The 26,983-nt window shown below is 42.7% G+C and overlaps 3 protein-coding genes across 10 annotated transcripts in view; 1 reads left to right on the top strand and 2 right to left on the bottom strand.

Moving 5' to 3' along the window:
- The window catches only part of LOC139279857 (protein argonaute-3), a 152,500-nt gene extending 150,319 nt beyond the window's left edge, over positions 1-2,181 (bottom strand). The window contains exon 1 of the mRNA XM_070899128.1: positions 1,749-2,181. Coding sequence (XP_070755229.1) covers positions 1,749-1,767 — 19 coding nt within the window. The 5' untranslated portion in view covers positions 1,768-2,181. The remainder of the gene's footprint in view (positions 1-1,748) is intronic.
- Positions 2,182-2,311: 130 nt separating this feature from the next.
- Positions 2,312-26,983, top strand: part of LOC139279855 (splicing factor 3B subunit 1-like) — a 72,229-nt gene continuing 47,557 nt past the window's right edge. For 4 of the 5 annotated variants that reach the window (XM_070899123.1, XM_070899124.1, XM_070899127.1 and 1 more), the window contains exons 1-3: positions 2,312-2,401; positions 3,213-3,348; positions 3,763-4,031. In XM_070899123.1, coding sequence (XP_070755224.1) covers positions 2,389-2,401; positions 3,213-3,348; positions 3,763-3,889 — 276 coding nt within the window. In that variant the 5' untranslated portion in view covers positions 2,312-2,388 and the 3' untranslated portion in view covers positions 3,890-4,031. Of the gene's footprint in view, positions 2,402-3,212; positions 3,349-3,762; positions 4,032-7,138; positions 8,946-26,983 lie in introns of those variants that run through there. The other variant, XM_070899125.1, reaches the window with a different exon arrangement.
- LOC139279853 (protein argonaute-1) overlaps positions 18,611-26,983 on the bottom strand; it is a 96,946-nt gene continuing 88,573 nt past the window's right edge. For all 4 annotated transcript variants that reach the window (XM_070899119.1, XM_070899120.1, XM_070899122.1 and 1 more), the window contains one exon: positions 18,611-22,799. In XM_070899119.1, the coding sequence (XP_070755220.1) occupies positions 22,691-22,799 (109 nt within the window). In that variant the 3' untranslated portion in view covers positions 18,611-22,690. The remainder of the gene's footprint in view (positions 22,800-26,983) is intronic.

The raw sequence follows: 26,983 nt of genomic DNA, 5'->3' as shown, positions 1-26,983 counted from the left end.
TGAGTGTTAATTTTAGAAAAGCAGTATCAGCCAACTTCAGTCAAATATCTTAAAAGATGTGTCTGTACAGAGCTCTATTGTGTCCATGCTGCCAATATGGCCATTAGTCAATTACTGTAAATGCCTCCAAACATTTGTGAGAATTAATCATACGCGATTACTCAGTAGTTTCCCTGTATTACAGCGCTATTGCACCAGTTTCCAAAAACCCTAAGTTTTTAAGCTCATTTTTAACATAAGGAGCATTAATCCGTCACTTCCTACACAAGTTATTATTTTAAATGACTACAAATATTAATTGAAAGGGGACATGATTAAAAAGAGGGGATTTAAAAAAATATGTTGGTGCAATCAATTCCTTCTGCATCAATCAGTATCACAGCTATCATTTCGTACAGGATAATAACGTGTACTAGTTCCCTCAGATTTTCCATCATCAGGGCAGTAAATAGTGTTTATCTTACAAATGTAGAAGTACCTTTTCCTGCCACGTTTTTGCATCTTTTAGCTTACAATCAAACTAGACAAAGCACAAAGTTGGCATATCAGAAATTATTCTGCAGTTAAAATATAAGAATCTAAGTAACAGCACCAATTCATACAGCCAGTCACGTTACTGTCATCTCAGTCAATCTTTCAAAGTAAATTACTTTGTCATTGTACTGCACTCTACATTTCAGCATTATTTCCTTCACTATTAACTGTTTATAAATATAGGCAAGCTATATAATCTTGTGTTTAAATCCCATCATGGCCTTGTCCTACCCTCTCTTTATAACCTCTTCCATCCCGACAAACCTCTCACCTGAACTATGTTCTTGACCCTGACATTTTATGCAAGCCATTCCTCGTGCCTTCAAGCATCCTGGCCGCACACTCTGGGATTCCCCTCTGCTTCTCCATCTCCAAAATCCTCCTTAAAATCCATTTCTTTGACCAAGCTTTTGATCACCCTCCCTCTCGCTAATATCTTCTTTGTCTCAATGTCCATTTTTGTCTGATTACGCTTCTAAAGTACCTTAGGACGTTATTCTAGATCAAAATCGCTATATAAAAGTGTATGTTCTTGTAAAACAGAAAATGCTGGAAACACTCAAAGTCAGTCAGCATCTGTGGAGAGAATAAATGAGTTAATGTTTCAGGTGTAGACTTGAAACGTTAACTTGGCTGACCTCTTGACGTGCTGAGTGTTTACAGCATTTTCAGCTTTTGTTTCAGAGTTCCAGTATCTGCAGATTTTTCTTCTTTTGGGGTACCTTTTTGTTGTTGAATTAGTCTTCCTCTCTAGACTCTATATATTTGAGCCCCCTCCCTCTCGCTCCATATTTCGGTTTCAATTACGAACCGCAGACTTAACAAAATGATCAGTAGCAGGATCAGTGTGACAGGTGGGACCAATGCATTCCAACGGCCAGTGTCAGCCTCCAGGTGCTGCTACCCGCAGGGAATTTACTGAGCAGGTTGATCAGATTCCTTCCTCCACACCCCCAGAACACTGCAAGCAGCCACAAACAAATAGTCCGTGTAGAGAAGGTACGGAAAGTACAATTTCTAAAAGGTTAGCAGGGACGAGGAGACTTTTGACTGATTGATGGGATTCCCTCTAGTTAAATTCGGACTTTCCAGCAGCCCGTTTATAAATCTCTCTCTCCCCGCTCGGCTATTTCCTCGCTCTGTGGTAGTTTGAGATCCCCCCCTCTCTCTCCATCCCGCGTTTCAGGGCAAATTCAAGCAGCGGCCCCTCATACCTGGGGTTCCGATTTCCATTCATGGAGCCCCTTCCTACACACGGTCCTCAGCTTGGTTTCCAGCGGCCTCTGACGGACGGAACCAGCCGGCGCTCGAAACCGGCGGGCGGGTGACCCGGTTCGCTGTGTCCCGCCTCACTTGGATCCCGGCTGCTGGGGGAGCTGTCTCTCTCTCTCGCTCGCTCTCTTTCTCCCCGGCTGGCGCAGCTCTGGAGTGGCGGGGGCCGCAGCGCTCGCTCTCCTCCCGGCAAAGGATGGAATACCGGCGGGGGTTGGCTCTCGCTAACTGGGCCGGAGACGATCCCCGAGCTCGGCAGGCGGTTTCGGTGGAGAAGGATGCGCGGTGTCTCGATCACTCGTTCTGCCCTCGCGCGCTCTCCGCTTCTTTTTTTCTCCGCCGCTTTCGTCTCTTTTTTCTGATCGACTACGGCGTCTTCCCCAACCGGAAAAACCGTCACCCAACCGCCGGAAACGACGATTGGCGGCCTCGGCTTAATTATTCATAAATTCTGGGGCGACGGATTATACGTCACCACGCATATTAATTATTCATAGTCGGTGCGGTGCGTCTGATTGCCCCGTTTATCCTTCCGCTCCTCTGCAAATTGGTTTCTAAGGAGACGCGGCCTGGTTTCGAAGGATGATTTTCCAAGGTACAATTTTTGATTTTCTGTCACCCGAGAGAATTGTTTACCCCCGCCCCCCTCTCAATTTTTTTTTTACTGACACCGGGGATTTATTCGGCATGGGTTTCGTTACCAAATCCTATTGAACAAGGCTCAAAATAAGCAAAGCTCCAGACTAAAATTTGCAATTTTAGTTTTGGTGATAAGTTTTACTTCCAGCAAAGCCGCCGACCCTTCCTTCTCTTCGGGGCAGCTTCTGGCTTGAAATGGCTGTGTTGAAGGGCCCGCTGTCATCAGTCTTATCATCTGTCTTCTTGCAGGTTTAGTAAAAGGGGAGTACAAATCAAAGTGTTAAACTCTCTCCCCTCCATGTGTAGAGGCTTCTGTTGCAGGGAAAAGGTTTTTTGTGAGTTAAACAGTTCTAGTTGTTCAGCAACCTGCTCGAAATATCCCGTTAGGTGCGATGATAACGCTTCTATTTTTAATTATTTTTTATCAGATGCTTATAAGATCTCCACTCAAATAAAATAGAAACACCAGAAGTATTTTAATTCTGTCAATAATTACAGGCCACCGTCCTTATTTATTTCCCCGGCAATTGAAGTGAGTAGGATGAATGTCGAGGGGGGGTATGTGGGCGATGTCCGAACCAGCTTGTGATTTTTTTTTAAACATCTGCACATCTCAGGACGATAAGAAATTACTGAATTCTTGTCATGTGCATCCCAGCCCTTCTGAAGTTCTCGGACCATGTACAATGGCGAAAGCTTCTGCAGATTATTATTTCTATATTTAATTAGTATTGTTTAAAAAAAAACTCTATGTGGACGAATTGCAGATCGGGGTGCAGAGTATGTATCTGCTCGTGAATGGATGAGGATCTGCTTTGAATTGTTAGAACTTTTGAAGGCACACAAAAAAGCCATCAGAAGAGCAACAGTAAACACTTTTGGCTACATTGCAAAAGCTATTGGGTAAGTTACGTTTGAGTTTGTTACAACAACACGGTGGAGCACAATTTTCTGTGCTCCGTTTTAGTTATTTGTTGTGTTTTCTGTGAAAGTGCAGTTAATCATATGCTTTACTTCTGCTAAGATTACTACATGCAGCTGTGAATATGGGTGATGCAAGACCACTGCACTTGCATGCATAGAACAAATCTCTGATTCAGTGTAGAGGTCTTAACTTTGCTTTTCTTGTATTACATCATTCAGTAACTAAATTGTACAATCTAGATTTCTGTTGATATTTGAAGGAAAATGTTTGATTTCTGTAATGATGTATAGAAATGGGATTGAAATTTCTCATACTGTTTGACCATGATTTGCCAGCTCAATAAATGTCACCTTTCAGATGGGATCTCAACTTGCTTTTTAACTTTCTTTCAGTCCACATGATGTTCTGGCCACTCTATTGAATAACTTGAAAGTTCAAGAACGTCAGAACAGAGTCTGTACCACAGTAGCTATATTGCGGCAGAAACATGCTCTCCATTCACTGTGCTACCTGTTTTGATGAATGAGTACAGAGTTCCTGAACTGAATGTGCAGAATGGTGTGCTTAAATCTCTCTCATTCTTATTTGAGTACATTGGAGAAATGGGAAAGGATTATATATATGCAGTTACACCATTGCTTGAAGATGCTTTAATGGACAGGTGAGTTCCATCTTGAATGCTGATAATGAGAGATATCCTAGTAGTGAATGACCACTGTTACTTTTAGGCATAGAGCAAATCTTTTAATTCAATATGGAGGTCTAGAGTTTGTTTTCCTCTGTTTCCTATAGTGTAATACATATCTCAAATTCAACTTCAAGCACAAAATGTGTAAAAGCTTTCAAAACCAAAAGTTATCATTTAAATAGGCAATTTATTGATTTTATATTCAGGTGTTATCCATGAATACCAAGAAGTCATCTCAATAGCTTGTTAGTGGATTTTTGACAAACTTCTTGTGATAATCATCTAAAATACTGCTTTTCCTCTGAAAGCAAACATGCTATATTGTTGATAAGTCATCTCATACTTAAAAAAAAATTCTTGTGGTGGACCAGAATGCTGGGATATCATTTCACACAGGTGATGGCAGCCCTCTGATGTTTCAGGCAACTGTCCATTCTTTATTGTGACTGGATAGTGTGTATTGGCCTATTAAACCATAGTGACCGTAGAGCCTGATTCTATTCTCACCTGATCTAGACATTAACTTATACTTCAATTATTGTCAGAGCCCTGATAGTTTTATTCTCTCACTCCCTAACCTGGAGATGCTGAAACCTGTTGAAGTTCTCACACCACCGTCCCAGCCGAGACTGACCAACTCAGCAGGAGACTAAAATTGAACCTCGCTGATATCTCACTTAGTCCAACCTAACATTTATGCGCTTAGCTAACTTTATTGGCCTTGGAAGCCAGACTTGTTACGTGTCATTTCCCTAAAAGAAAACAGGCATCCTATCTGATTATGCAGCATTGACCTTGAATAGGTATCTCTGTCATACTCAATAATTTAATGGCACATTTGATAGCAAAAATATCACTGAAGCACTGACCACACTTGATCAGCTCCCCTGGGCAGGCCATGTTGTCCTCATGTCAGACACAAGACTCCCAAAGCAAGCACTCTACTCGGAACTCCTTCATGGCAAACGAACCAAAGGTGAAAAAAGGAAACGTTACAAGGACACTCTCAAAGCCTCCCTGATAAAGTGCAACATTCCCACCGACACCTGGGAGTTCCTGGCCAAAGACCGCCCTAAGTGGAGAAAGTGCATCCGGGAGGGCGCTGAACACCTAGAGTCTCATCGCCAAGACCGGTCAACCTGACATCAGTAGTGGGTAAAATGATGAAATCAATTATTAAGGATGTCATAGCAGCGCATTTGGAAAGAGGTGACATGATAGGTCCAAGTCAGCATGGATTTGTGAAAGGGAAATCATGCTTGACAAATCTTCTGGAATTTTTTGAGGATGTTTCCAGTAGAGTGGACAAGGGAGAACCAGTTGATGTGGTATATTTGGACTTTCAGAAGGCTTTCGACAAGGTCCCACACAAGAGATTAATGTGCAAAGTTAAAGCACATGGGATTGAGGGTAGTGTGCTGACATGGATTGAGAACTGGTTGTCAGACAGGAAGCAAAGACTATGAGTAAATGGGTACTTTTCAGAATGGCAGGCAGTGACTAGTGGGGTACCGCAAGGTTCTGTGCTGGGGCCCCAGCTGTTTACATTGTACATTAATGATTTAGACGCGGCAATTAAATGTAGTATCTCCAAATTTGCGGATGACACTAAGTTGGGTGGCAGTGTGAGCTGCGAGGAGGATGCTATGAGGCTGCAGAGTGACTTGGATAGGTTAGGTGAGTGGGCAAATGCATGGCAGATGAAGTATAATGTGGATAAATGTGAGGTTATCCACTTTGGGGGCAAAAACAGCGAATGGTGACAGATTAGGAAAAGGGGAGGTGCAACGAGACCTGGGTGTCATGGTACATCAGTCATTGAAGGTTGGCATGCAGGTACAGCAGGCGGTTAAGAAAGCAAATGGCATGTTGGCCTTCATAGCGAGGGGATTTGAGTACAGGGGCAGGGAGGTGTTGCTACAGTTGTACAGGGCCTTGGTGAGGCCACACCTGGAGTATTGTGTACAGTTTTGGTCTCCTAACTTAAGGAAGGACATTCTTGCTATTGAGGGAGTGCAGCGATGGTTCACCAGACTGATTCCTGGGATGGCGGGACTGACCTATCAAGAAAGACTGGATCAACTGGGCTTGTATTCACTGGAGTTCAGAAGAACGAGAGGTGATCTCATAGAAACGTTTAAAATTCTGACGGGTTTAGACAGGTTAGATGCAGGAAAAATTTTCCCAATGTTGGGGAAGTCCAGAACCAGGGGTCACAGTCTAAGGATAATGGGTAAGCCATTTAGGACCGAGATGAGGAGAAACTTCTTCACCCAGAGAATGGTGAACCTGTGGAATTCTCTACCACAGAGAGTTGTTGAGGCCAATTCACTAAATATATTCAAAAAGGAGTTAGATGTAGTCCTTACTACTAGGGGGATCAAGGGGTATGGCGAGAAAGCAGGAATGGGGTACTGAAGTTGCATGTTCAGCCATGAACTCATTGAATGGCGGTGCAGGCTCGAAGGGCCGCATGGCCTACTCCTGCACCTATTTTCTATGTTTCTATGTAAACATATTTTGTTCTCTGCGCCATCCTCATGGTTAAGACCCAGACGTTTCTCAGTGCTCCTCTGAAAACTGCCACTAGGTGGTGTGGAAGAATGCTCTGCTTTGACTCGTCCGTCAATTTTCCCTGACTTTTGGTACCTGCACCTCACAGTAGGTTAAAATTAGAAACACAAGAGTATCGGGATTGAGAGTGGGAACCCACTCCAAACTAAGTCTTGACCGAACACTTTGGTGCTACTAATTGCTTCTATTTTTAATTATCAGATGTTTGTAACAGTGGTACAGCTTGTTTGTTGCTGATGATTCTGATATTCCCATTTACACCTCGTCTAGGCCTATCTTTTATTTCTTTACTTGCCCCATTACCATCTCCTTTTGCCTTGCACTGTCACCCCTTTTGTCATTTAATCTCTCATGCCTTTGACTCTATCACAGATCTTCCCTTTTGTTCTCCTCTCTCGCCCCCCCCCCTTTCCTACCTCTGTACTTGCTTAAAACCTCTTGCATCTCTAGTTTTGTCAAAAGGTCATCGACCTGAAACGTTTAACTTTATTTTCCTCTCTCCACAGATGATGCTGTTAATACGGATTCTTTTTCCCTCAATCTGTTTCAGCGAATACACTGACACATGAACACCTTGCTGACTTTTCTGTAAAAGACCTTTATTGAAGATTCTCCGGCCGGGACTTGTCAAGACAAAGGGACACTCTCAATCAGAGCCTGTTTACCTTCCCCTGGACAAGCCCCTTTTTAGCGTGACACAACAACAGTTATACATTTTCAAAACAGAACACATTTGATTAGCACTTGGTCTATTCAATCCCTTTCTGCCTCCCTTTCCCCTCTCTCTTTTCCCTTTCCCCGCCCCCCCCCCCCGATGTCCAATGGCAGGCAAAAAAGTCTCCCAATTAGGGCTGGTGTCAGGGTCAGGTTAGTTATAGCTTTGCTACACTGTCTTCCCTTATCAGTAAAGAACCCAATTAGTTTCCCTTCCTCCTTATCAGTAAAAGCCATTACTTTTTCCCCTCCTATCTAGGATTGCTTACTTTCTTTGTGCCGCCTTGCGTCTTTCTCATGACCCGTGTTTAACCTCAACTTCAACTCTTGGTAACCCCTTTTTTTCTGTCGATTCTGCAGTTGTCTGCATCTTGACATTTCTTTAGCTATTTTCCCATGATTCCCTATCTCCATCCTTTTGCCACATTCTCTATCCATCTACCACATTCGCATTGCCTGGCCGGCTGAGTATTTCCAGCCTTTTCTGTTTTTATTTCAGCTTTTTTGTTGCTAGTTTATTCCCTCTCCTGAAGGTATTGGCTTCTGTAGGCACCTGACTCCACAGGCACTGATTGCCCTTCAGTGTTTCACCCAAGCAGCCATTCTTCATGTGCGAGTGAAGAGACTGACTAGGCTATTCAGCTGTTGGGGAACAACCATACACATGCAATTTGCAGCATGTTAGCAGTTAGGAGCAGAAATTATGGCTGATTTTCCCCTTTGTAATCTAACTTCACTGAGACCAAATGTCATGCCTGACTGCCATACAGACTGAAATGAGCTAACTCAGGACAGACTAAGAATTGAATCTGGACCTTCTGGTTCTGCTTTACCTTTACTTTGAGCAAGGATAGTTTTTTTTCTAAATCACACTCTTAGAAAGGGAATTTCCTTTAAAACAAAACAATAAATTTATGAATTTTATAGCATTTCTTATGGAAGTTGAAGAGTGAATTCTCAGCTTTTTCAAATGCTAACTATGCCTTGGAATCTGGCACGTGAGGGAGTCTGAAGTCTAATTTTAAAAACACAGTTTAGATAAAACTTTGCATTATTTCCCATGGAATGAGAGTTCTACTCTGATTTATATTAATATAAAAGAGAAGTTTACACTGCTTACAGTCTGATAGGGTTACCATCCATCTAGTTTTGTATTGGATATTCCAGTTTGAGTGAATTGTCCACAAATTGTTTATGTAGCAGAAACATTGGTTATTAAGGTCTTCAGGGATTTCTTTCAAAGAAAATATCAGAACTCAAGCCATGATCACACTTCTTAATCTGTTTCATCCTGCCCAAGGTGATAACCTTATTACTTGGTTACTCTGTTTTCTCTATTTATTTGCCAAGTTGATCTTCTCAGTCTACTGGGCATGCTTGTTGTAAAAAATTAATTTGTTCATGTCTTTTCTGGTTTTTTGCCTAGTTTTTAAATAGCAGTTTTAAACTTTCACATCAAGCACCATTGTTTCTATGGACCTGGGAAGGCATTGGAAAAGCCGGGTTTCAGCGCGCAATGCGCATGCACTGAAAACCAGCTTTCTGATCTGTCAAGTTTCTGGCTTGATAGATCATCCGCAGATCGGGAGCGAGGACATTTGCAGGGCAAGATTTCCGATATTTACGAATATCTTGCCCTGCAAATGTCCTTTAAAATCTTGCGCCTGAAAAAGCAGGCATATAGCCTACTTTTACAGGCGCAAGTGTTTAAAAACACACAAACATTTAAAAATAAAGTTATAAAAACCCATTTTATTTTTAAAAACCCTCCCCACTACGGTAAATTTATTTTAAGGCTTAATAAAAAAAAAAACTTAAAAAAAATATTTTCCTGACTTTTCAAAAAGAACTTTAATTTAAACGAATGTTAAATATGTAGTTTATTTTCTATTTTTTTATTGTGATTTGGGTGTTTGGGGAGGGGGGGGGTTCTCATTCATAGTAATAGGAGTTCCGGACTTATGGAACTCCAATTACTATGAATGAGAATCTATACTTCACCTGATTGGCTGCTGTCTCCAGATCACGGCCTGCGCACGTCCCCACGTGCACGCACTGCGACGCACAGTCATGGGAGGCCTCAGGCTCGGAAGTTCCAACGGGCGCAGCAGCAACAGGTATGTGCGCATCTTTTTTCTCTTTTTTTGTCGTTTGCCCGTGAGAAGAGCTCGAACGGAATTTCAGGGCCAATATATGCTCATGCAGCGCTCCCAGCTCCATTTTTAATGAGATTGTGACATTAAACTAATGTAGAAATGCTTCAAGGCTGGTTATACGAGACATACCCTTCTGAACAAATATTTTCCAGTGGCACCCCTATGATATGTTTTACATTCGTGCACTTTGGGTCAGTGTCCTCTCTAAATGTCTCATGAGGCACTGATATTTTTGATATATATAATGAGAGAGAGAAAATTTCATTGCACAGTTAATTAATATGAAACATGCAAATTAATTTAGTACGAGTCACTAATCTGTTGCAGTACTTAGAAAAAATATAAAACTGAATAGTGGCTGTACAGACATGTGCCAATTTCTAATGGATTGCTGTCTAGTTTTATTCTCAAATATTAAACTAACATGTAATATTTTCATTTTTTTCTGAAATTTGGCAGTGTTTGGGTCTAGCAACATATACCCCTGGTTTAATTAAGAAATCCACTATAGTGTTGAATGAGTGAAGAATACAGAAACATTCCACATCAGCACTGATCCAGACTCCATGTAGATTTAGGGAGAAAGTCACTGCCACAGTAAATTGGAAATGTTTGCAGGTTTAAATTGTCTGTACATCAATGCTTTTTTCTTACCATTACATGGGGAGCTTTTATTTTTAACTGCTTGAGAATTATTAATTGCTTTTGTATTTCAGTTGTTTCATTTAAAATGGAAAATACATTTTTAAGAAATACAAAAGGTGGTTAAAAAGGTGAAAATCAATTTGTTAATCTGTGAAGATCCTTGGGATGTTAAAGGTGCTCTATAAATGCAAGTTATTGTTTCTTGTTCTTGAATTACTTTTAAAGTGTAGTCACTGTTGTCACATAGGTAATCACAACAGTCAAATTGTAGTACCTTGCTGTGCCCAAAGAGAAATTAGATAAATTAGTAATTAATCTGTTGTTGGGGATGTTGGTTCAACGTTAAATATTGGTCAGGACACTGGGAGAACACCCCCACTCTATCAAATAGTGCCACAGGATATCATGTGGTCTACAAGATGCAGTGTAGCAACTCACCAAGGTATTCACAGCATCTTCCTCCCCACAGCCTCTACCTCTCTCTCTCTTAGGCAGTCCCTCGGAGTCGAGGATGACTTGCTTCCACACTAATAGGAGTTCTCATGTAACTGATGAGTCCAACGCGGTACCTGCATTCTCTGTCACAGTGGGGCAGACGGTGGTTGGAGGGACGGGTGCTTGCGTTGTCGTGCGCTCCTTCCGCTGTTTGCGCTTGGCTTCTGCATGCTCCCAGCAAAGAGATTCGAGGTGTTTGGCGCCTTCCCGGATGCTTCTCCTCCATTTTGAGTGGTCTTGGACCAGTTATTCCCAGGTATCGGTGGGGATGTTGTACTTTTTCAAGGAGACTTTGAGGGTGTCCCTGAAGTGTTTCCTCTGCCCACCTGTGGCTCGCTTGCCGTGTTGGAGCTCTGAGTAGAGCGTTTATTTTGGGAGTCTAGTATCGGGCATGCGACCGATGCAGCCTGTCCATCGGAACAGATCAAGCGTGGTTAATGTATCGATGCTGGGGATGTTGGTCTGAGTGGGAACACAGACATTGGTGCGCCTATCCAGCCAATGGATTTGCAGGATCTTGCGGAGGCAGCATTGATGGTACTTCTCTAGTGCTTTGTACATTGTCCATGTCTCTGAAACATACAAGAGGGTGGGTATCACTACTGCTCTGTAGACTGTGAGCTTGGTGCCGGGTTTGAGGTCCTGGTCTTCAAACACCCTCTTCCTCAGGTGACCGAAGGCTGCACTGGCACACTGAAGGCTGTGTTGGATTTCGTCATCGACGTCTGCCCTTATTGACAGTAGGCTCCCAAGGTATGGAAAATGGTCCACATTGTCTCTACCATCAAAAAAGACAGCAGCCATGTTGTGGGAACAGCACCGCCTTCAAGTTCCCCTCCAAGTCACACGCCACCCTGACTTGGACATATATTGCTGTTCCTTCATAGTTATTGGGATAGAATTCTGGAATTCCCTACATATCACACCATCCTCACAAGAACTACAGCATTTCAAAGAGAAGGCTCATCACTACCTTCTCAAGGCACTTAGGGATTGGCTTTGTCAATGCTGCCTATGTCACGAGAACAAATATTTAAAAATTGCTATTTTACTATGCCTTTAATAGTGAAGTCTGAACTAAATGCACCGCTAAGCTTTTCTTCCAAAAATAACTTGGTGACTGTGTGTTATATGTCATTTAGCATTACTGTCTGTCAGCTTACATCATCGCCATCAAGGTACATGAACTGTCAAAACTGCTCATGATTTAAGAACAGTAACACATAACTACAGTCATACTATGTGATAATGCATTTTGTCTGAGACAGAATAGAATGGTAATGTCATCAGCAAATGTCCATAAATAATACCCTTTAAACTTTACTGGAATTGTCAGCTGTTCAGAAGGAACAGTATGTCTGACACATCACAAATCAATGATCTACTTTTACAAGGTATGGTGCAATACTTTAAGCCTTGAATTAATAATCATATATTGTGCTCACTGTATAGAGCACCTCTGTATTCAGTGTGATAAGAGTTAGTGCTTAGCACTCAAGGCAGCTACTTAGTGTTCAACTCTTACAAGATCACTGCTACTTTAGTAAAGGATTTATCCAAATAAAAACTATGAGAAAATAACATAACTAATCAGATGGTAGAAAGCGTGGGCAATTGTTTGAGACATAATTTTCAAACCTATTTTATTCCTCCCTGTCGCCAGCATTCTCTGGCTGAGAGAAAGCTGAGCTTGGAGGTCCATGTGTAACTGCTGTCAATATAACTCCATAATGAACAGGCAGCAACGGGTTGTTATTAATGACAATGTTTCTGCATAGGGATTGGTTACTAGTGGAGTCCGGCAGGGATCGGTGTAAGGTCTGTTGCTCATCATCTTTTTTTACAGTACAACAGTGACTACGCTTCAAAAAGTGCTTCATTGGCTGTAAAGTGCTTTGGGACATCCTAAGTTCACGAAAGGTGCTATATAATTGCAAGTCTTTAATTTTTATTAAATCTGAACCAAGCATAAGGCCCAGTCAGCTTCTTGGGGCACCAGTGGAAATGTGCACCCATTAACCAGAGGAAATTGAGGTGGGTTGGTCAGCAATGCCCTCTTGTGCTGCATCATGCAAGCACTGGACCTGCTCCTATTACAGGTGCAGGCTCTGCGCTCTGCTACTTGGGGGATGCCTGGAGAATCATACGGTAATGTAAATGAGACAAAGACCATTATGATCAGGGAAATCAACCCCTAGATGTCAAAAATCAACATGCACTGTCAACATTTCCATTATAAATTCCTATGTCTACATTTATGAATGTAAACTTGTCATGCTGTAAGTACACTCTCCTGCCAGTGGTGGCGATGTAGCACAGTTTGCATCTCCCAGCTCCTCAGCCCATCCTCTGCAGAGAAACTCGTATGCTACAACCAACTCTACTGCTCTGCTTCCCAAATTGACCTAGATTTTGCTAGTTAACTATAAATATATAAAATCAAAGTATTATAAGGACAGAATGTATGATCTTAAATTAGGGTCTGAATTACTGTGTGCTCTAGTCAATTATCCCCCATGCTTTAACCCTATTTCTCTTAAAAATGATACTTGGCCCGACTCCCATGTGCAATGCCATGGAAGATTGACAAGTAGAAAATAATTCTCATGCCTTCAGATCCTCCTCAATAATTTCTAAATCACCAATGCTGCTAACTGCACCTTTCTTTACTTCAATAAGGTGATGGAATATTAGGTAGACTTGTAGCTTAAGATATGACAAGCCCACATCCCACTGAACGCTCAATATAAATCAATGGGAGGGGGAAATTGCCCCCTTTAAGGCCCGTTACCGCCCGGTAATGGGGCAGTAAGGTCTTTCCACCTGGGGGCAGGCAGCGGTACTCACCTATCTGCAATTGCACCCAGGACGGGGGCGGCAGGAATGGGTTTCCGCTGTGCTCCGTGTTTCCGCCCCGTCTGGCGTGCCAACCCCTTACCGCCCCATGGGGTAATTACTCCGTGGGAGCGCAGCTGCCGCCGGTCAGTGCCCCCTTCAGCTTCGCACGACAGGAAGCTGCCAGTGGCTGGGCGGTGTGGCCGCCCTTAAAGGGGAGGGCACACCACCGTGGCCGCCATTTGGTTTTAGTTACCGGCTGACTCGGGTGCCGCTGACCAGGCCGAAACCCTCCCTGGTGGCCCAGTGGGCTCCACGTAGTCCTCGCAGCGTCCCTCCCCTTTGAGAGCGGGAGGGACATTGCGACATCAGTGCGAGGCAGCACATCCACCTCGCGCTGACGTCATCACCGGCGCACTACACTGTCCTGACCCCATCTCCCCCAATGGTGCCCCAAAGCGCCAGGAGGCCATGTCGGAGTTAAAGAGCCGAATTTTCCGGCTCTTCCCCGACTTACACGGGCGGTGATAATCCAAATAATCCGGGACGGAGGGCAATTTCCAACCCAATGTCTTTACACGTTATTGTTCTATATTCAGAGTTGTTAATTTTTGTGCAGCGAGGTAAACTTTAAAAATAAATTTGTTAGTCAGCTTTTGCTGGATTTCTAGGTTGGCATGTATGGTATGGAAGGAATTGTCAACAGTGTTATTAAGCAGTACTCACTCACCAATAACCTACTCCTCAATGCTCAGGTGGGTTCTGCCAGGACTACAAGTCATCAGCATGCAATACAGCATTGGTCAAAACATGGATACAAGAACTGAATTCCAAAGGTGGGGCGAGAGTGGCTGCCCTGGACATCAAGGTTCCCGAGTAAAAATTAAGTAATTGGGGATCAGGAAGGAATATTCTCCAGTGGCTGCAGTCATATCTGACATAAAGGAAGGTGGTTGTTGGAAGCCAATCATTTCAGCTCCAGGACATTGCTGTAGGAGTTCCTCAGGGCAGAATTCTAGGTCCAACTACAGCTGCTTCGTCAATGGCATTGCCTCCATCACAAGGTCAGAAGTGGGGTCTGTTTATTGATGTGTGCAGTATTCAGTTCCATTCACAATTCTTCAGATAATGAAGCAGCCCACGCCCACGTGCAGCAAGATCTGGACAACATCCAGGCTTGGGTTGATAAGTGCCAGGAAATTACCATCTCCAACAGGAGAGCCCACCCACTTCCCTTTGACATGCAATGGTATTAGCGTGGACAAGTCCCCCAACATCAATATCCTAGTTGAGGGGTGTGGGGCGGTCACCATTGACCAGAAACTGACCTGGACCAGACACATAAATGCTGTGGCTACTAGAGCAGGTCAGAGGCTGGATATTTTGCTGTGAGTAGCTCAGCTTCTGACTCCCAAAGCCTCTTCGCCACCTGCAAGGCACAGGTCAAGAGTGTGATGGAATATTCTCTACTTGCCTGGATGGGTGAAGCTGCAGGAAAAGATGAAAAGGTTTAAACCATCCAGGACAAAGCAGTCTGCTTGATCTGCAGCTCTTCCACCAACCTAAAAATCACCCTCTCCACCACCAGTGTACTGTGGCTGCAGTGTGTATTGCAGCAACTTGCCAAAGTTTCTTCGGCAGCACCTCCCAAGCCTGGACAAAGGCAGCAAGCGTATGTGACCGCCATCATCTCCAAGTTCCTCTTCAAGTCACACACCATCCTGACTTGCACGTATATTACCATTCCTTCATCATCGAATGGCCACATCTTGGAACTTCATACCCAACAGTATCGTGAGAGCACTTTCACCATACGGAATGCAGCAATTCAAGAGAAAAGCCTACCGCCACCTTCTCAGGCCAACTAGGCAATAAAGTCTGCCCTTGCAGCGACATCCACATCCCAAATTACAACACAAACAGGCATTGGGCCCCAACAGGTCCATGCCAGTGTTTATGCACCATGTAAACCTCTTTCTACCCCACCCTTCTTCATCTAACCCAGTCAACGAATCCTTTTATTCCTTTCATGTATTTATCTAGCTTCCCGTTAAATCATCAATGCTAGTCACCTCAACTACTCCTTATGATAGCAAGTTCCACATTCTAATCACTCTCTGGTAAAGAAGTTTCTGCTGAATGTCCTATTGGATTTATTAGTGACTATCTTATATTTATGGCCCCAAGTTCTGGTTTCCCCCATAAGTGGAAGCATCTTCTCTATGGCTACCCTATCAAACACTTTAATAATCTTAAAGACCACCATTAGGCCACCCCTCAGTCTTTTTTCTAGCTAAAAGAACCCCAGTCTGTTCATCTTTCCCAACAGGTATAACCTCACAGTTCTGCTATCATTCTAATAAATCTCTTTTGCACCTGCTCCAGTTTTATAATATGGAGACCAGAACTATTCTAAGGTTCTATATATGTTTAACATAACTTATCTGCTTTTCAATACTAGCCCTCTAGATATGAACCCCAGTCTTTGTTAGCTTTTTTGAAAAAATGGCCTTATTAACCTGCGTCACTCCTTTCAGTGATTGGTGTATCTGTACCCCCTCTGCGACGCTGCCCCATTTAGACACTTATTTCCCAAGGATTATGTGGCCTCCTTATTCTTCCTATCAAAATGTACCACCTCACACATCTATATTGAAGTTCATTTGCCAATCACATGCCCATTCTGCAAGTTTACTAATGTCTTCCTGTATTTTATCGCCACCTCCCTTCTATTAACTTTCCCCCCCAATTTGGTGTCATCCACAAATTTTGAATTTGTACTTCAGATTCCCAAGTCCAAATTGTTTATGTAAATGGTGAAGAGTGATCCTTGTGGAACACCACTTCCCACCCTTTGCCAGTCTGAGCAACTACAACTTGTTAACTACAGTGATTGCCACTGATTTAAAAACACAAGGTGTAAATAGATTAAAATGCAACCTGTGATTGGAGTAAGCAGGCAACCTTATGCAGCTTTTATAATGCCAATACCAGTTATACTACTTCAAAGCACTGGAAAAGTACCACCAGCGCTGCTTCCGCAAGACCCTGCAAATCCATTGGGAGGATAGACGCACCGACGTCACTGTTCTCAATCAGGCCAACATCGAAGCACTGACCACACTTGACCAGCTCCGTTGGACAGGCCACATCGTCAGCATGCTCAACACGAGACTCCCAAAACAAGTGCTCTACTCGGAACTCGTACACGGCAGGCGAGCTCAGGTGGGCAGAGGAAACGTTTCAAGGACAGCATCAAAGCCTCCTTGATAACATCCCCACCGGCACCTGGGAATCCCTGGGCCAAGACTGCCCTGTGGAGGAAGAGCATCCGGGAGGGCGCTGAGCACCTTGAGTCTGGTCGCCGAGAGCATGCAGAAACCAAACTCAAGACAGCGGAAGGAGCGTGCAGAAAACCAGACTACCTACGCACCATTTCCTTCAATCACTGCCCCACCTGTGACAGAGCCTGCAATTCCCGTATTGGACTGCACAGCCACCTGAGAACTCACTTTTAGAGTGAAAGCAAATCTTCCTCAATTTCAAGGGACTGCCTGTGATGATTAACTGCTTCAGAGTGATGTTAGCAGTAATACCATTATACTACCAGCTATGCAGTGCTGTGTACTCGGGGCAGGGGAAGCTACACCCCTATTAAAATGTATGAACAGAGCTCTGTGCAGCAGCCTCATAATGAGTTACATTTTTATGTTAGGAACAGATGAATAGTTGTCTATAACAGCAGCAAAATACAAAAGCAGTCCACAAAGAATCAGGAAAAGTTTAAACACGTACCTTGGCATCAATTTTGGTTATACGGCTGTTGGTGTGAAGCCCCAGGGGTGTCAAGACTTCCACTTGTCAAAATTCTGAATGGCTTCAAACTCAAGTTTTGTATTGATGCACTGTAGCATCCTATCTCAACACAAAAATGGAAGTATAACTAGCCTATTCCAGATAGTCATAATTACCATATGGATAAGTTTAAGATACTATTTTAGTAATTAAGTTCAGCTATCAAATAGCCAGCCTGGTTAAATCCTTCGTTCTTACAGATGAAATCCCGCTCTGCCATTTGATCTTGTATACTATACATTGCATACCTATTGGGCAGTATGCAGATGTAATATGTAATTGAATAGTTACAGAAAGCAGCATTTTTTTGTCATGATCTAATGAATAAAAACATTGTCCAGCAAAAATATTGCAATTGATAGTTTCATCAGTTTCACTTCAGTCATGCTGTGGCTGCTTTATGCTTTTAAGCACATGTGAAAGGGGTTACCCTCTAAAAGCCTTAACCTGTGACTTTGTGGGTGAATGGTCAGACTCCTGGAGAAGAGAAATATAAAAAAGATTTGCATTTATATAGTACCTTTCATGACCACCGGAAGTCCCAAAGTGCTTTACAGTCAATTATGTACTTTTTGAAGTGTAGTCATTGTTGTAATGTAGGAAAATATAAGCAGACATTGCCATTCAATTGGTCTAGATTTTCTGATCATATTACTGACAGTAATCCATTAAAATGAATGGGTCACCATCAATGTTACAATTGGAAAAACAAGACCATTAAGTGCATTTTTGGAGTCTTGGAGAAGCATTTTCATGGTGTAAATTTCACTGGGGAATGTTACAGCATAGCTCTGATAAGGGCACATCTTTGCTATATATTGTATTCAGCATAAGGTTTGAAACTGCTGCAAGATTTTGGTAGGCATTTCTTAGTGGTGATATAATTGAGCAGGAAATTTATGCCAATGCTATCCTGAATTATTTCATGTTGAGAGGTACGAGCCACCTTTGGCACATTCATCATAGTATATTTCAGATCAAGTGAGATTGTGTGTGGGTAGCCAAACTAGTGAGAAAATCTCTCTTCAGTGCAGTTTCTGAAAACTGGAAGATTTCAAAAGTTTAAATTGTTTTCCAAGTTCTTATATAATTGGTTTTACAGATGGTTTTCAAGTTGCCCTTTTCCATTTGGGTGAGCTGATGCATCTTATTGTAACTTCTAGTTCTGTCCTTTTCAGTGAAAATTGACAATAGGAGGCATTTACTCTGGGATGCTCTGAATAAAATTACTTTGAGAAGTTGCTTCAAATCACTTTTTATTTCTTAAAAAAACACTTGTGCGGCAAGGAAGAGGAACATAGAAAATTATAAATAGAGTTAACTTCAGTATATTGGTTCAGTGTAAGAAAATAAACCACTCTGCCTCAGTAAATACTTGAGCATAACTCTCAGCACTAAGACAATTGCCTTAGCTGACTACAATTTTTTTTGAAACACGACTAGCCACAGACATGGCCTGGGGTTCAGCCTCTACTTTCACAGGAAGTAAAGTCAGATGGTAGGATTGATGAATTATCAGTTTACTGAGGGGTGAGGATTTGATGTACTCATCACCTCATCCCCTCTCAGCCGATGCTGCCAAATTGTAGATGTTTCTAAGCTTCCTTTTGAATGTCAGTTAACTCCTGCTCAAAACAAATTCCTAGATTATCTTTCTCTCTTGCCAATTTTGTACCCCTCCCCCTGAAGGCACTGATTTCAGTTCTACAAGCCCAAGTTCAGCCTTTAGGCTATTTGACTGTGAAGGACACCACGGCCAAGCTTGATCTTGTTATCCACACCCCTGCATTTCTCGCAAGGATTAGTGGATAGTGACCAGAAGCAGGAATCCTGGCCAATTTTCCCCTCCCTGACTCAATGGCATTGACTTAATTATAGTACCCAATCAGAACTGGCTAACAACATAGACCAGGGACTGAATCTGGGATTCAGCAATTCACTGGATAAATATGTTGAGTCATTAGCGATGCCCTATGTCATTTTCAAAAGACATACAAAAGAGGGAAGAACTTCAGGAAGGTGTGTCCAGCCAGTAACCCTTTGTAAACTCTTGTTCATTAAATCCCTTCTTGTTAGAATTCCACAATTTATGGCAACAGGGAGAATGAATGTTGTGCACTTTTAAAGTTAATTTGTTGCTTTTCTTTTTGCACATCATTGCTTAGCTGAGAGGGTAAACAGCGAGCAGCTCCCAGGCTTCTGCAAGTGCCAATCTCCAATAGGTAACTGGGAAAAAACACAATAGTAGTCCAGGTTGATTCTCTCCAATTTTCACCTTCCTACGTGGCCAAGCTAAAATCAGGTAGGCACATAACCTCCCCGCCCCCCCCGTGACTCCAGCAGGCAATGCATTCCAGTAGCAACACATTACACCCGGGCCACCTTTTACATGTTACATTTTGTACATTTACACAAAAATGGTTGTAAACAAACAGCGTACAGAATTATTATTTTTAAGCACATTAGACATCATTGAGTGGTACAAAATAGGCTTCCACTGCATCAGGAGGTTGATGATCTCTATCTTCTCTAATTTTCCTCTCAGGTTAAAAACCAAGTTCGTCCCACATCAATCTTGTTAGCCCTTCTTCTGCTGGCTCACATTGTGAGGAGTCAACTTTTAGGGGCTTCCCATCTGTGTATGTATTGGCTGCCATCTAGTTCCTGCACTACCAGAATGGACTGTGCTGGAGTTCATTAGTGGAAGATTTTGCTCGGTCTGGGAGCTGCCATACAAAAAGGTGGAGAAAACAGACCCACTTTGGATAGCATGCAGAGCGGAGATATGAAGGTCACTAATATACAGCTCTGTTATGTCCAGGCATAAGAGACTGAGAGCAAGTTGAGGTGGTATGGCTGCTGGTCTTCCTCCAGTGGATGCCAATTTAAATTTTGCACCAATTTTTAAGACAAAACAGTTGGTACAGTTGTTTCAAACGGGCTTTAAAAACATAAAAGGTGCAAAAAGCTCCCTTGACGGCTGTTGGCAAAGGCAATTGAACCACACAGACTGGATGATCCTATGTTCAATTTTGAGATTGTGCTGAGTTACTGGATTTCAGCCAGGGCAGCAGTTGGAGGTGGCGTGGTGTAAAGTTTATCTTGGCTAGGATAGGGCAGATCAGCCAAGGTCTCGTTCTTAATTGTTATGCAGTGACTTCTGCTGCAAAGTGAGTTTGTACATACTGAGTGAGGATGAGATTGGGCATGGCTCTCATGCCCCCGACATTTGAATAGTTTGTCAACAACTCACTTTCTTCATTCAGATATAAACAAAGGCACTTTGTGTGAGATACCAAAGGGCAGCCAGCAACTTTGGAGTATATTCCACCAAGTCAGCACCTTAAGAGGAGGGGTCAAAATTGATGGGGGGAGAAGTCAAAAAAATTACAAGCCAAGTAAAAATCCTGGGCTATGAAATGCTCCTCTATGCCTTTCTAGTGGTTTCCTCCCGCTGATCACATTTGCATCATATTTTGATGACAGAAGTATTTACATTGTCTATTTGTAGTTCTCCAGGTATTTCATGATATTTAGTGTTATTTACTGTTTTTTTTAGACTGGATTGTGCTCTGTTTTGGATTGTTTTGCTCCAGTGCAAATGGTGAATATAAAATTGTGGCCTATATGCAGACTGAATCTTAAAGCAAGTATCTTGGGAGAACCAGGTTACTTACCCAGGTATACAAACATCCCATTTATATTAAAATCTATATCTAGGACTGGGATGTGCAGCAAGTTAGAACATTATGCTTGTATTTTTGGGACCTGGGTTCACATTAGTCCAGCTGTAAGGGCATGACCTTAAGTTTGGGCCAGTCTCAGCATAGTGGCAAGTGGATATGAGTCATAGCACAAAGCTGCCCACAATTCTATTTGGTGGTTTCATGGTGTGGTTGGCGTAAGAAATGGAAATGTAATACCTATGGAGGCGGGGAACTCTTCTGAGGTTGAGTTTCATTCACACCATCAGACAACAGTGCAGGAGGCTTTTACAGTGCATCTTCATATGATTGCTGCCAGTCGGAGTGTTTTATGCTGACACTGGGTGGTTGCAAAAAATCTTCAATTTACTAGCACTGACATCTCTCATCTTGAGCACAAAACCACCTTTTTTTCCTTTTTGATAAGTAGTGGGTATGTAAGAGGAAGTAAGGAGGCTACAAATCCAATTAAGGACAAAAATAAAACATTTAAAATAAACTATAACGAGCATAGCACTAGTTAAATTTACAGGAAAATTAGATTTAAAATATCTCAATCGTAAATGCCCTTCAGTAAGATTCAAGCTAAGCTTTTTGTTCATCCACATCTATTTCCAAAATAATTAGCAGCTTCAGAAGGGAATTACAGTGGGAGTTCAGCTAGTGTGCAATTCTTTTGCTGGATAGTTAAAGATCATTCAAAGAACAGCAACTCTTAAAAGACCCCAGCTCTGCTTTATTCATTCAGCTGCGAAAACTGATCATCTACAAACTACTTGTTTCCTTGCTGCCATGTTCATTCCCTTCTGTATGGCGAGGGCTGAGCAGGAGTGGCTCATGATATCAGTAAAAATGAAGTGCAGCCATCACGACGTTTTAAGGTCCTTAACGCGACATTTTAAAAAAATAATTTACAAGAGATTCCATCTTTTATCTGCCTCAAGTCCAGGACTTACTACGTTTCCATAAATTCATAATAACTTTCAAAAGTCCAGACTTTGGAAAGTGACCACATGATAACATTAAAATTCCTTTAGATTGTGTAAATACAACATTTCTACACTTGTCAAAATTAAACTGAAAAGCACAAAGAATGAGACATCACAAAGAACATACAGATCGAAAACTATTGATGTGTTTTGGTGCCAATTCAGGCATATGTATGAAAAAGAATTCTGACAAGTCTAACAGACTTAGAGATTCAAATAATCACAAGTCCAGGCACTAAATTGAGCAGTTCAGCTTTTGGACCTATGGGATTTTTCAACCCCTGAATGATGTCCATTGAAGTAGTTGCTTATCGACCACTCTCTTTTATCCATGTGTCTCTAAAAATTAACAGGAGTTTGGCAGTGGTGAACATTTGCATTTTACATTAAAAAGTTATCAATATATTGCATAAATACGTGTAAAAAATAAAACTTGAATGTGAAACCTGTTTTCTTCATGTAGAAGTGTTTGACCTCTTTTCTATAATCTGTTTGGTCAGTCTTTCCCCTCACATTAGTAGTTCATTGAAAGCTACTCCTTGTAAAATACATGTTGACCCCTTCCAACCTCCAAGACATATTCAGTGAAAGATGCTTGAATGTTCTTGTATGGCTGCTTTTGGTCCAGAAGGCTGGCAGGTTGAGGTGACTGAACTATCTCACAGTTAAGCGAAGTACATTGTGCGTAAGGTGTCCTGGTGAACCTGCACGGCTTTAGCAAGTGCCTGGGGATCCCGTCCATTACTCTGTCCAGAGATATGGCTGCCTTCTCCACTGTAAACAAAAGAAGAAAAATAAACAAAATTCTCATTTCATTTGCCCACTGAGAAGTTGTTGTAGATTAGGATCTCAGCAAGTATTTCTTTACACAGGTGATCAACAGTTGGAACAGGTTAAAAGAAAGGCTTGTTGAGGCCAGGGCACTTGACTAAGAAACAGATAGATTTAGGGATAGGCCAAGAAATTACAAGCCTATCAGCCTAACCTCAGTTGTGGGAAAATTATTGGAAAAAATCCTGAAAGACAGGATAAATCTGCATTTGGAAAGGCAAGGATTAATTAGGGTTAGTCAGCATGGATTTGTTAAGGGAAGATAGTGTCTGACTAACCTGATTGAATTTTTTGAGCAGGTAACCAAGAGGGTCGATGAGGGTAATGCGTACGAGGTAGTATATCTGGACTTTAGCAAAGCTTTTGATAAGGTCCCACATGGTAGACTGGTCATGAAGGTTAAAACCAATGGAATACAGGGCGAAGTGTCAAGTTGGATCCAAAATTGGCTTGGAGGTAGGAAGCAAAGGATAATGATTGATGGATGTTTTTGTGGTTGGAAGGATGTTTCCAGTGGGGTTCCGCAGACCTCCGTACTGGGACCCTTGCTTTTTGTGGTATATATCAACGATTTAGATTTGAATATAGGGAGTATGATTAAGAAGTTTGCAGACAACACTAAAATTGACTGTGTGGTTAATAATGAAGAGGAAAGTCATGGGCTGCAGGAGGATATCAATCTACTAGTCAGGTGGGCAGAGCAGTGGCAGATGGAGAAGTATGAGGTGATGTACTTTGGGAGAGCTAATAAGGAAAGGGTATAAACATTAAGCGGTAGGCCACTTAATAGTGTAGATGAACAAAGGGACCTTGGAGTGCTTGTCCACAGATCCCTGAACGTAGCAGGCCAGGTGGATAAGGTGGTTAAGGCAGCATACAGAATGCTTGCCTTTATTGGCCGAGGCATAGAATATAAGAGCAGGGAGGTTATGCTTAAATTACTTTGGTTAGGCAATAGCTAGAGTATTGCGTACAGTTCTGGTCGCCTTATTATAGGAAGGACGTGATTGCACTAGAGAGGGTGCAGAGAAGATTTACTAGGATGCTGCTTGGAATGAAGAATCTTAGGAGGACAGATTGGATAGGCTGTATTTGTTCTCATTGGAACAGAGGAGGTTGAGAGGAGACCTCATTGAATATTGAGGGGCCTGGACATAGTGGATAGTAAGGGTCTATTTCCATTGGTGGAGGGGTCTATTAGGAGGGGGCATAGTTTTAAGGTGGTTGGTGGAAGGTTTAGAGGGGATTTGAGGGGGAGCCTTCTTTACGCAGAGGGTTGTGGGAATCTGGAACTCGCTGCCTGGAAGAGTGGTGGATGCAGAAACCCTCACCACTTTTAAGAGATGGGCACTTAAAGTGCAGCAGCCTGCAGGGTTACAGACCTAGAGCTAGTAATTGGGATTAGACTGGATGACCTTTTGTTGGACGGAGCAGATATAATGGTAGGTATTGCAGGGAATAGAATACGGCCAGGGTGATCTCCTGGACTAGTTTTGATCGCCTGGATGGGTGAGAGAGGAATTTTCTCAGATTTCTTTCCTCCCTAAATTGGCCTGGGTTTTTAAATCTGGTTTTTGCCTCTCCCAGGAGATCACATGGCTCCGGTTGGGGTGGAATGTAGAATGTTTTAGTATAAGGGGTGTCGCAGTTGTGGTGAGGCGGACTGGTTGGGCTGGGTGCTCTTTGCCTTTCCGTCATTGTTCATAGGTTTATATGTAACCTTTAGGGCTGCTGATCAAAGGCTGTGTGGCTCTTTGTTGGCTGGCGGGGTATGTTTCTATGCTGTGATAGGAAGATGGTATTTTGAAAGAAGATGATCAAATGGGCCAAAGGGCACCTTCAACAGAACCTATCTTATCAAGACCCCTGGAATATCTTCCCCCAAGATGCTTACCAGTGCACTCAAACTTCCAAATGCCTAGCCTTCGAGCTCTATTTGCCATAAATGATTGCTCAACTACGCCCTCGTCAGCTTTGATGCCCTCATCCCCAGCAATACTATCCCTGTTGTTTCCCTGGAAACATGCCCCATCTTGGTTTCCTCCAATCTAGTCCCAAACTCAAGGAGGACAAAGCACACAACTAGCTTATCTATCCATTGCCAGATCTGACTGGACCAAAACCATGCATCACTATCGTGTCAAAGTCATCCACCCACTGCTCCGGAGGGCAAAGATAACTTCCAGGGTCTTTTCCTCCATCACCAACTGCCTCCTTAAATCACTCTCCCCTGTCCCCTCCACCCTCACTTCCAACAAAAAGTGTGACGACCGAGAGATTCCTTCAACACCATTCCAGATATTATCTCCCTCTGCTGCTTCCTTCCCTTCCCACCACGCTAAACATTCCCCAAGATAATCCATACCCTCGCCCTGAACTCCCAACTCACTCTCTCTGGTTTCACTCACACCTAGCCCAGGCCCTCTCCAAGCTCATCTTGTTTATGAGACCCACATCCTGCTCTTACAATCCCCTTTCCAATAAACTGCTGACGACCCAACTTCCCATCTGGCCCTCGTGCTAGTTGACATGTAAATACTTAATGTCCTCAGGCACTTTCATACCTTTCAAAACCACCAACATTGGCCACCTCTTCAAAAAACCCACCCTTGACCCATCTGTCCTAGAAAAGTACCACCTCTTTTCTAACCATAGAAACCTAGAAAATAGGTGCAGGAGTAGGCCATTCGGCCCTTTGAGCCTGCACCACCATTCAATATGATCATGGCTGATCATTCATTTCAGTACCCCATTCCTGCTTTTCTCTATACCCCTTGATCCCTTTAGCCGTGAGGGCCACATCGAACTCCCTTTTGAATATATCTAACGAACTGGCCCCAACAACTTTCCGTGGTAGAGAATTCCACATGCCCACAACTCAGTGAAGAATTTTCTCCTCATCTCGGTCCTAAATGGCTTACCCCTTATCCTTAGACTGTGACCCCTGGTTCTGGACTTCCCCAACATCGGGAACATTCTAACCTGTCCAATCCTGTCAGAATTTTATATGTTTTTATGAGATCCCCTCTCTTTCTTCTAAATTCCATTGAATACAAGCCTAGTCGATCCAGTCTTTCTTCATATGTCAGTTCTGTCATCCCGGGAATTAGTCTGGTGAACCTTCGCTGCACTCCCTCAATAGCAAGAATGTCCTTCCTCAGATTAGGAGACCAAAACTGTACACAATATTCAAGGTGTAGTCTCACTAAGGCCCTGTACAACTGCAGTAAGACCTCCCTGCTCCTATACACAAATCCTCTTGCTATGAAGGCTAATATGCCACTTGCCTTCTTCACCACCTGCTGCACCTGTATGCCAATCTTCAATGACTGATGTACCATGATACCCAGGTCTCGTTGCACCTCCCCCTTTATCAATCTGTCACCATTCAGATAATAATCAGCCCTCCTGTTTTTACCACCAAATTGGATAACCTCACATTTATTCACATTATACCGCATCTGCCATGTATTTGCCCACTCACCTAACCTGTCCAAGTCACCCTGCAGCCTCTAAGCATCCTCCTTACAGCTCACACTGCCACCCAGCTTAGTGTCATCTGAAAACTTGGGAGATATTACATTCAATTCCTTTGTAAATAGCTGGGATCCTTGCGGTACTATACTAGTCACTGCCTGCCATTCTGAAAAGGATCCGTTTATTCCTACTCCCTGTTCTTCCAAAGTCCTTGAATCTATTGTCGGTGTCTCAGATCCGTTCTCATATTTCTTGCAATCCCCGTCTGACTTTCTCTAAGTTACTGCGCCTCCCTAGCGCCGAATCAGCCTTAACCAAAGTCATGTTCTCTGCGACTATGTCACAGCAATATTTGGCTTATCCGAACATGCAAGAGATTTTTTTTCTAACGTTAAATTTGTCACGTTTACATTGATGTAGTACTCAATGTAGTACTTCCTTTATATTTTGACTTTCCGAAGCTTGAGCGCTTTAGGGCTTTATAATGAATCTGTATACTCATTAAAAATCCATGGGCTGGAAAAATCGTCACCACCAGTTTGCTGCCCTAAAACCCGCTGCGACTCCACTATGAATTCTCGCGCAAAATTCATGAAAAAATGGAAAAAAAACTGCCCGGCGGGAAAAATCGGCATTGCATGAGGATTCGC

Source organism: Pristiophorus japonicus, chromosome 14, assembly GCF_044704955.1.
Source record: "Pristiophorus japonicus isolate sPriJap1 chromosome 14, sPriJap1.hap1, whole genome shotgun sequence".
NCBI classification, from domain to species: Eukaryota; Metazoa; Chordata; class Chondrichthyes; family Pristiophoridae; genus Pristiophorus; species Pristiophorus japonicus.
This window is presented reverse-complemented; position numbering and strand designations above follow the sequence as displayed.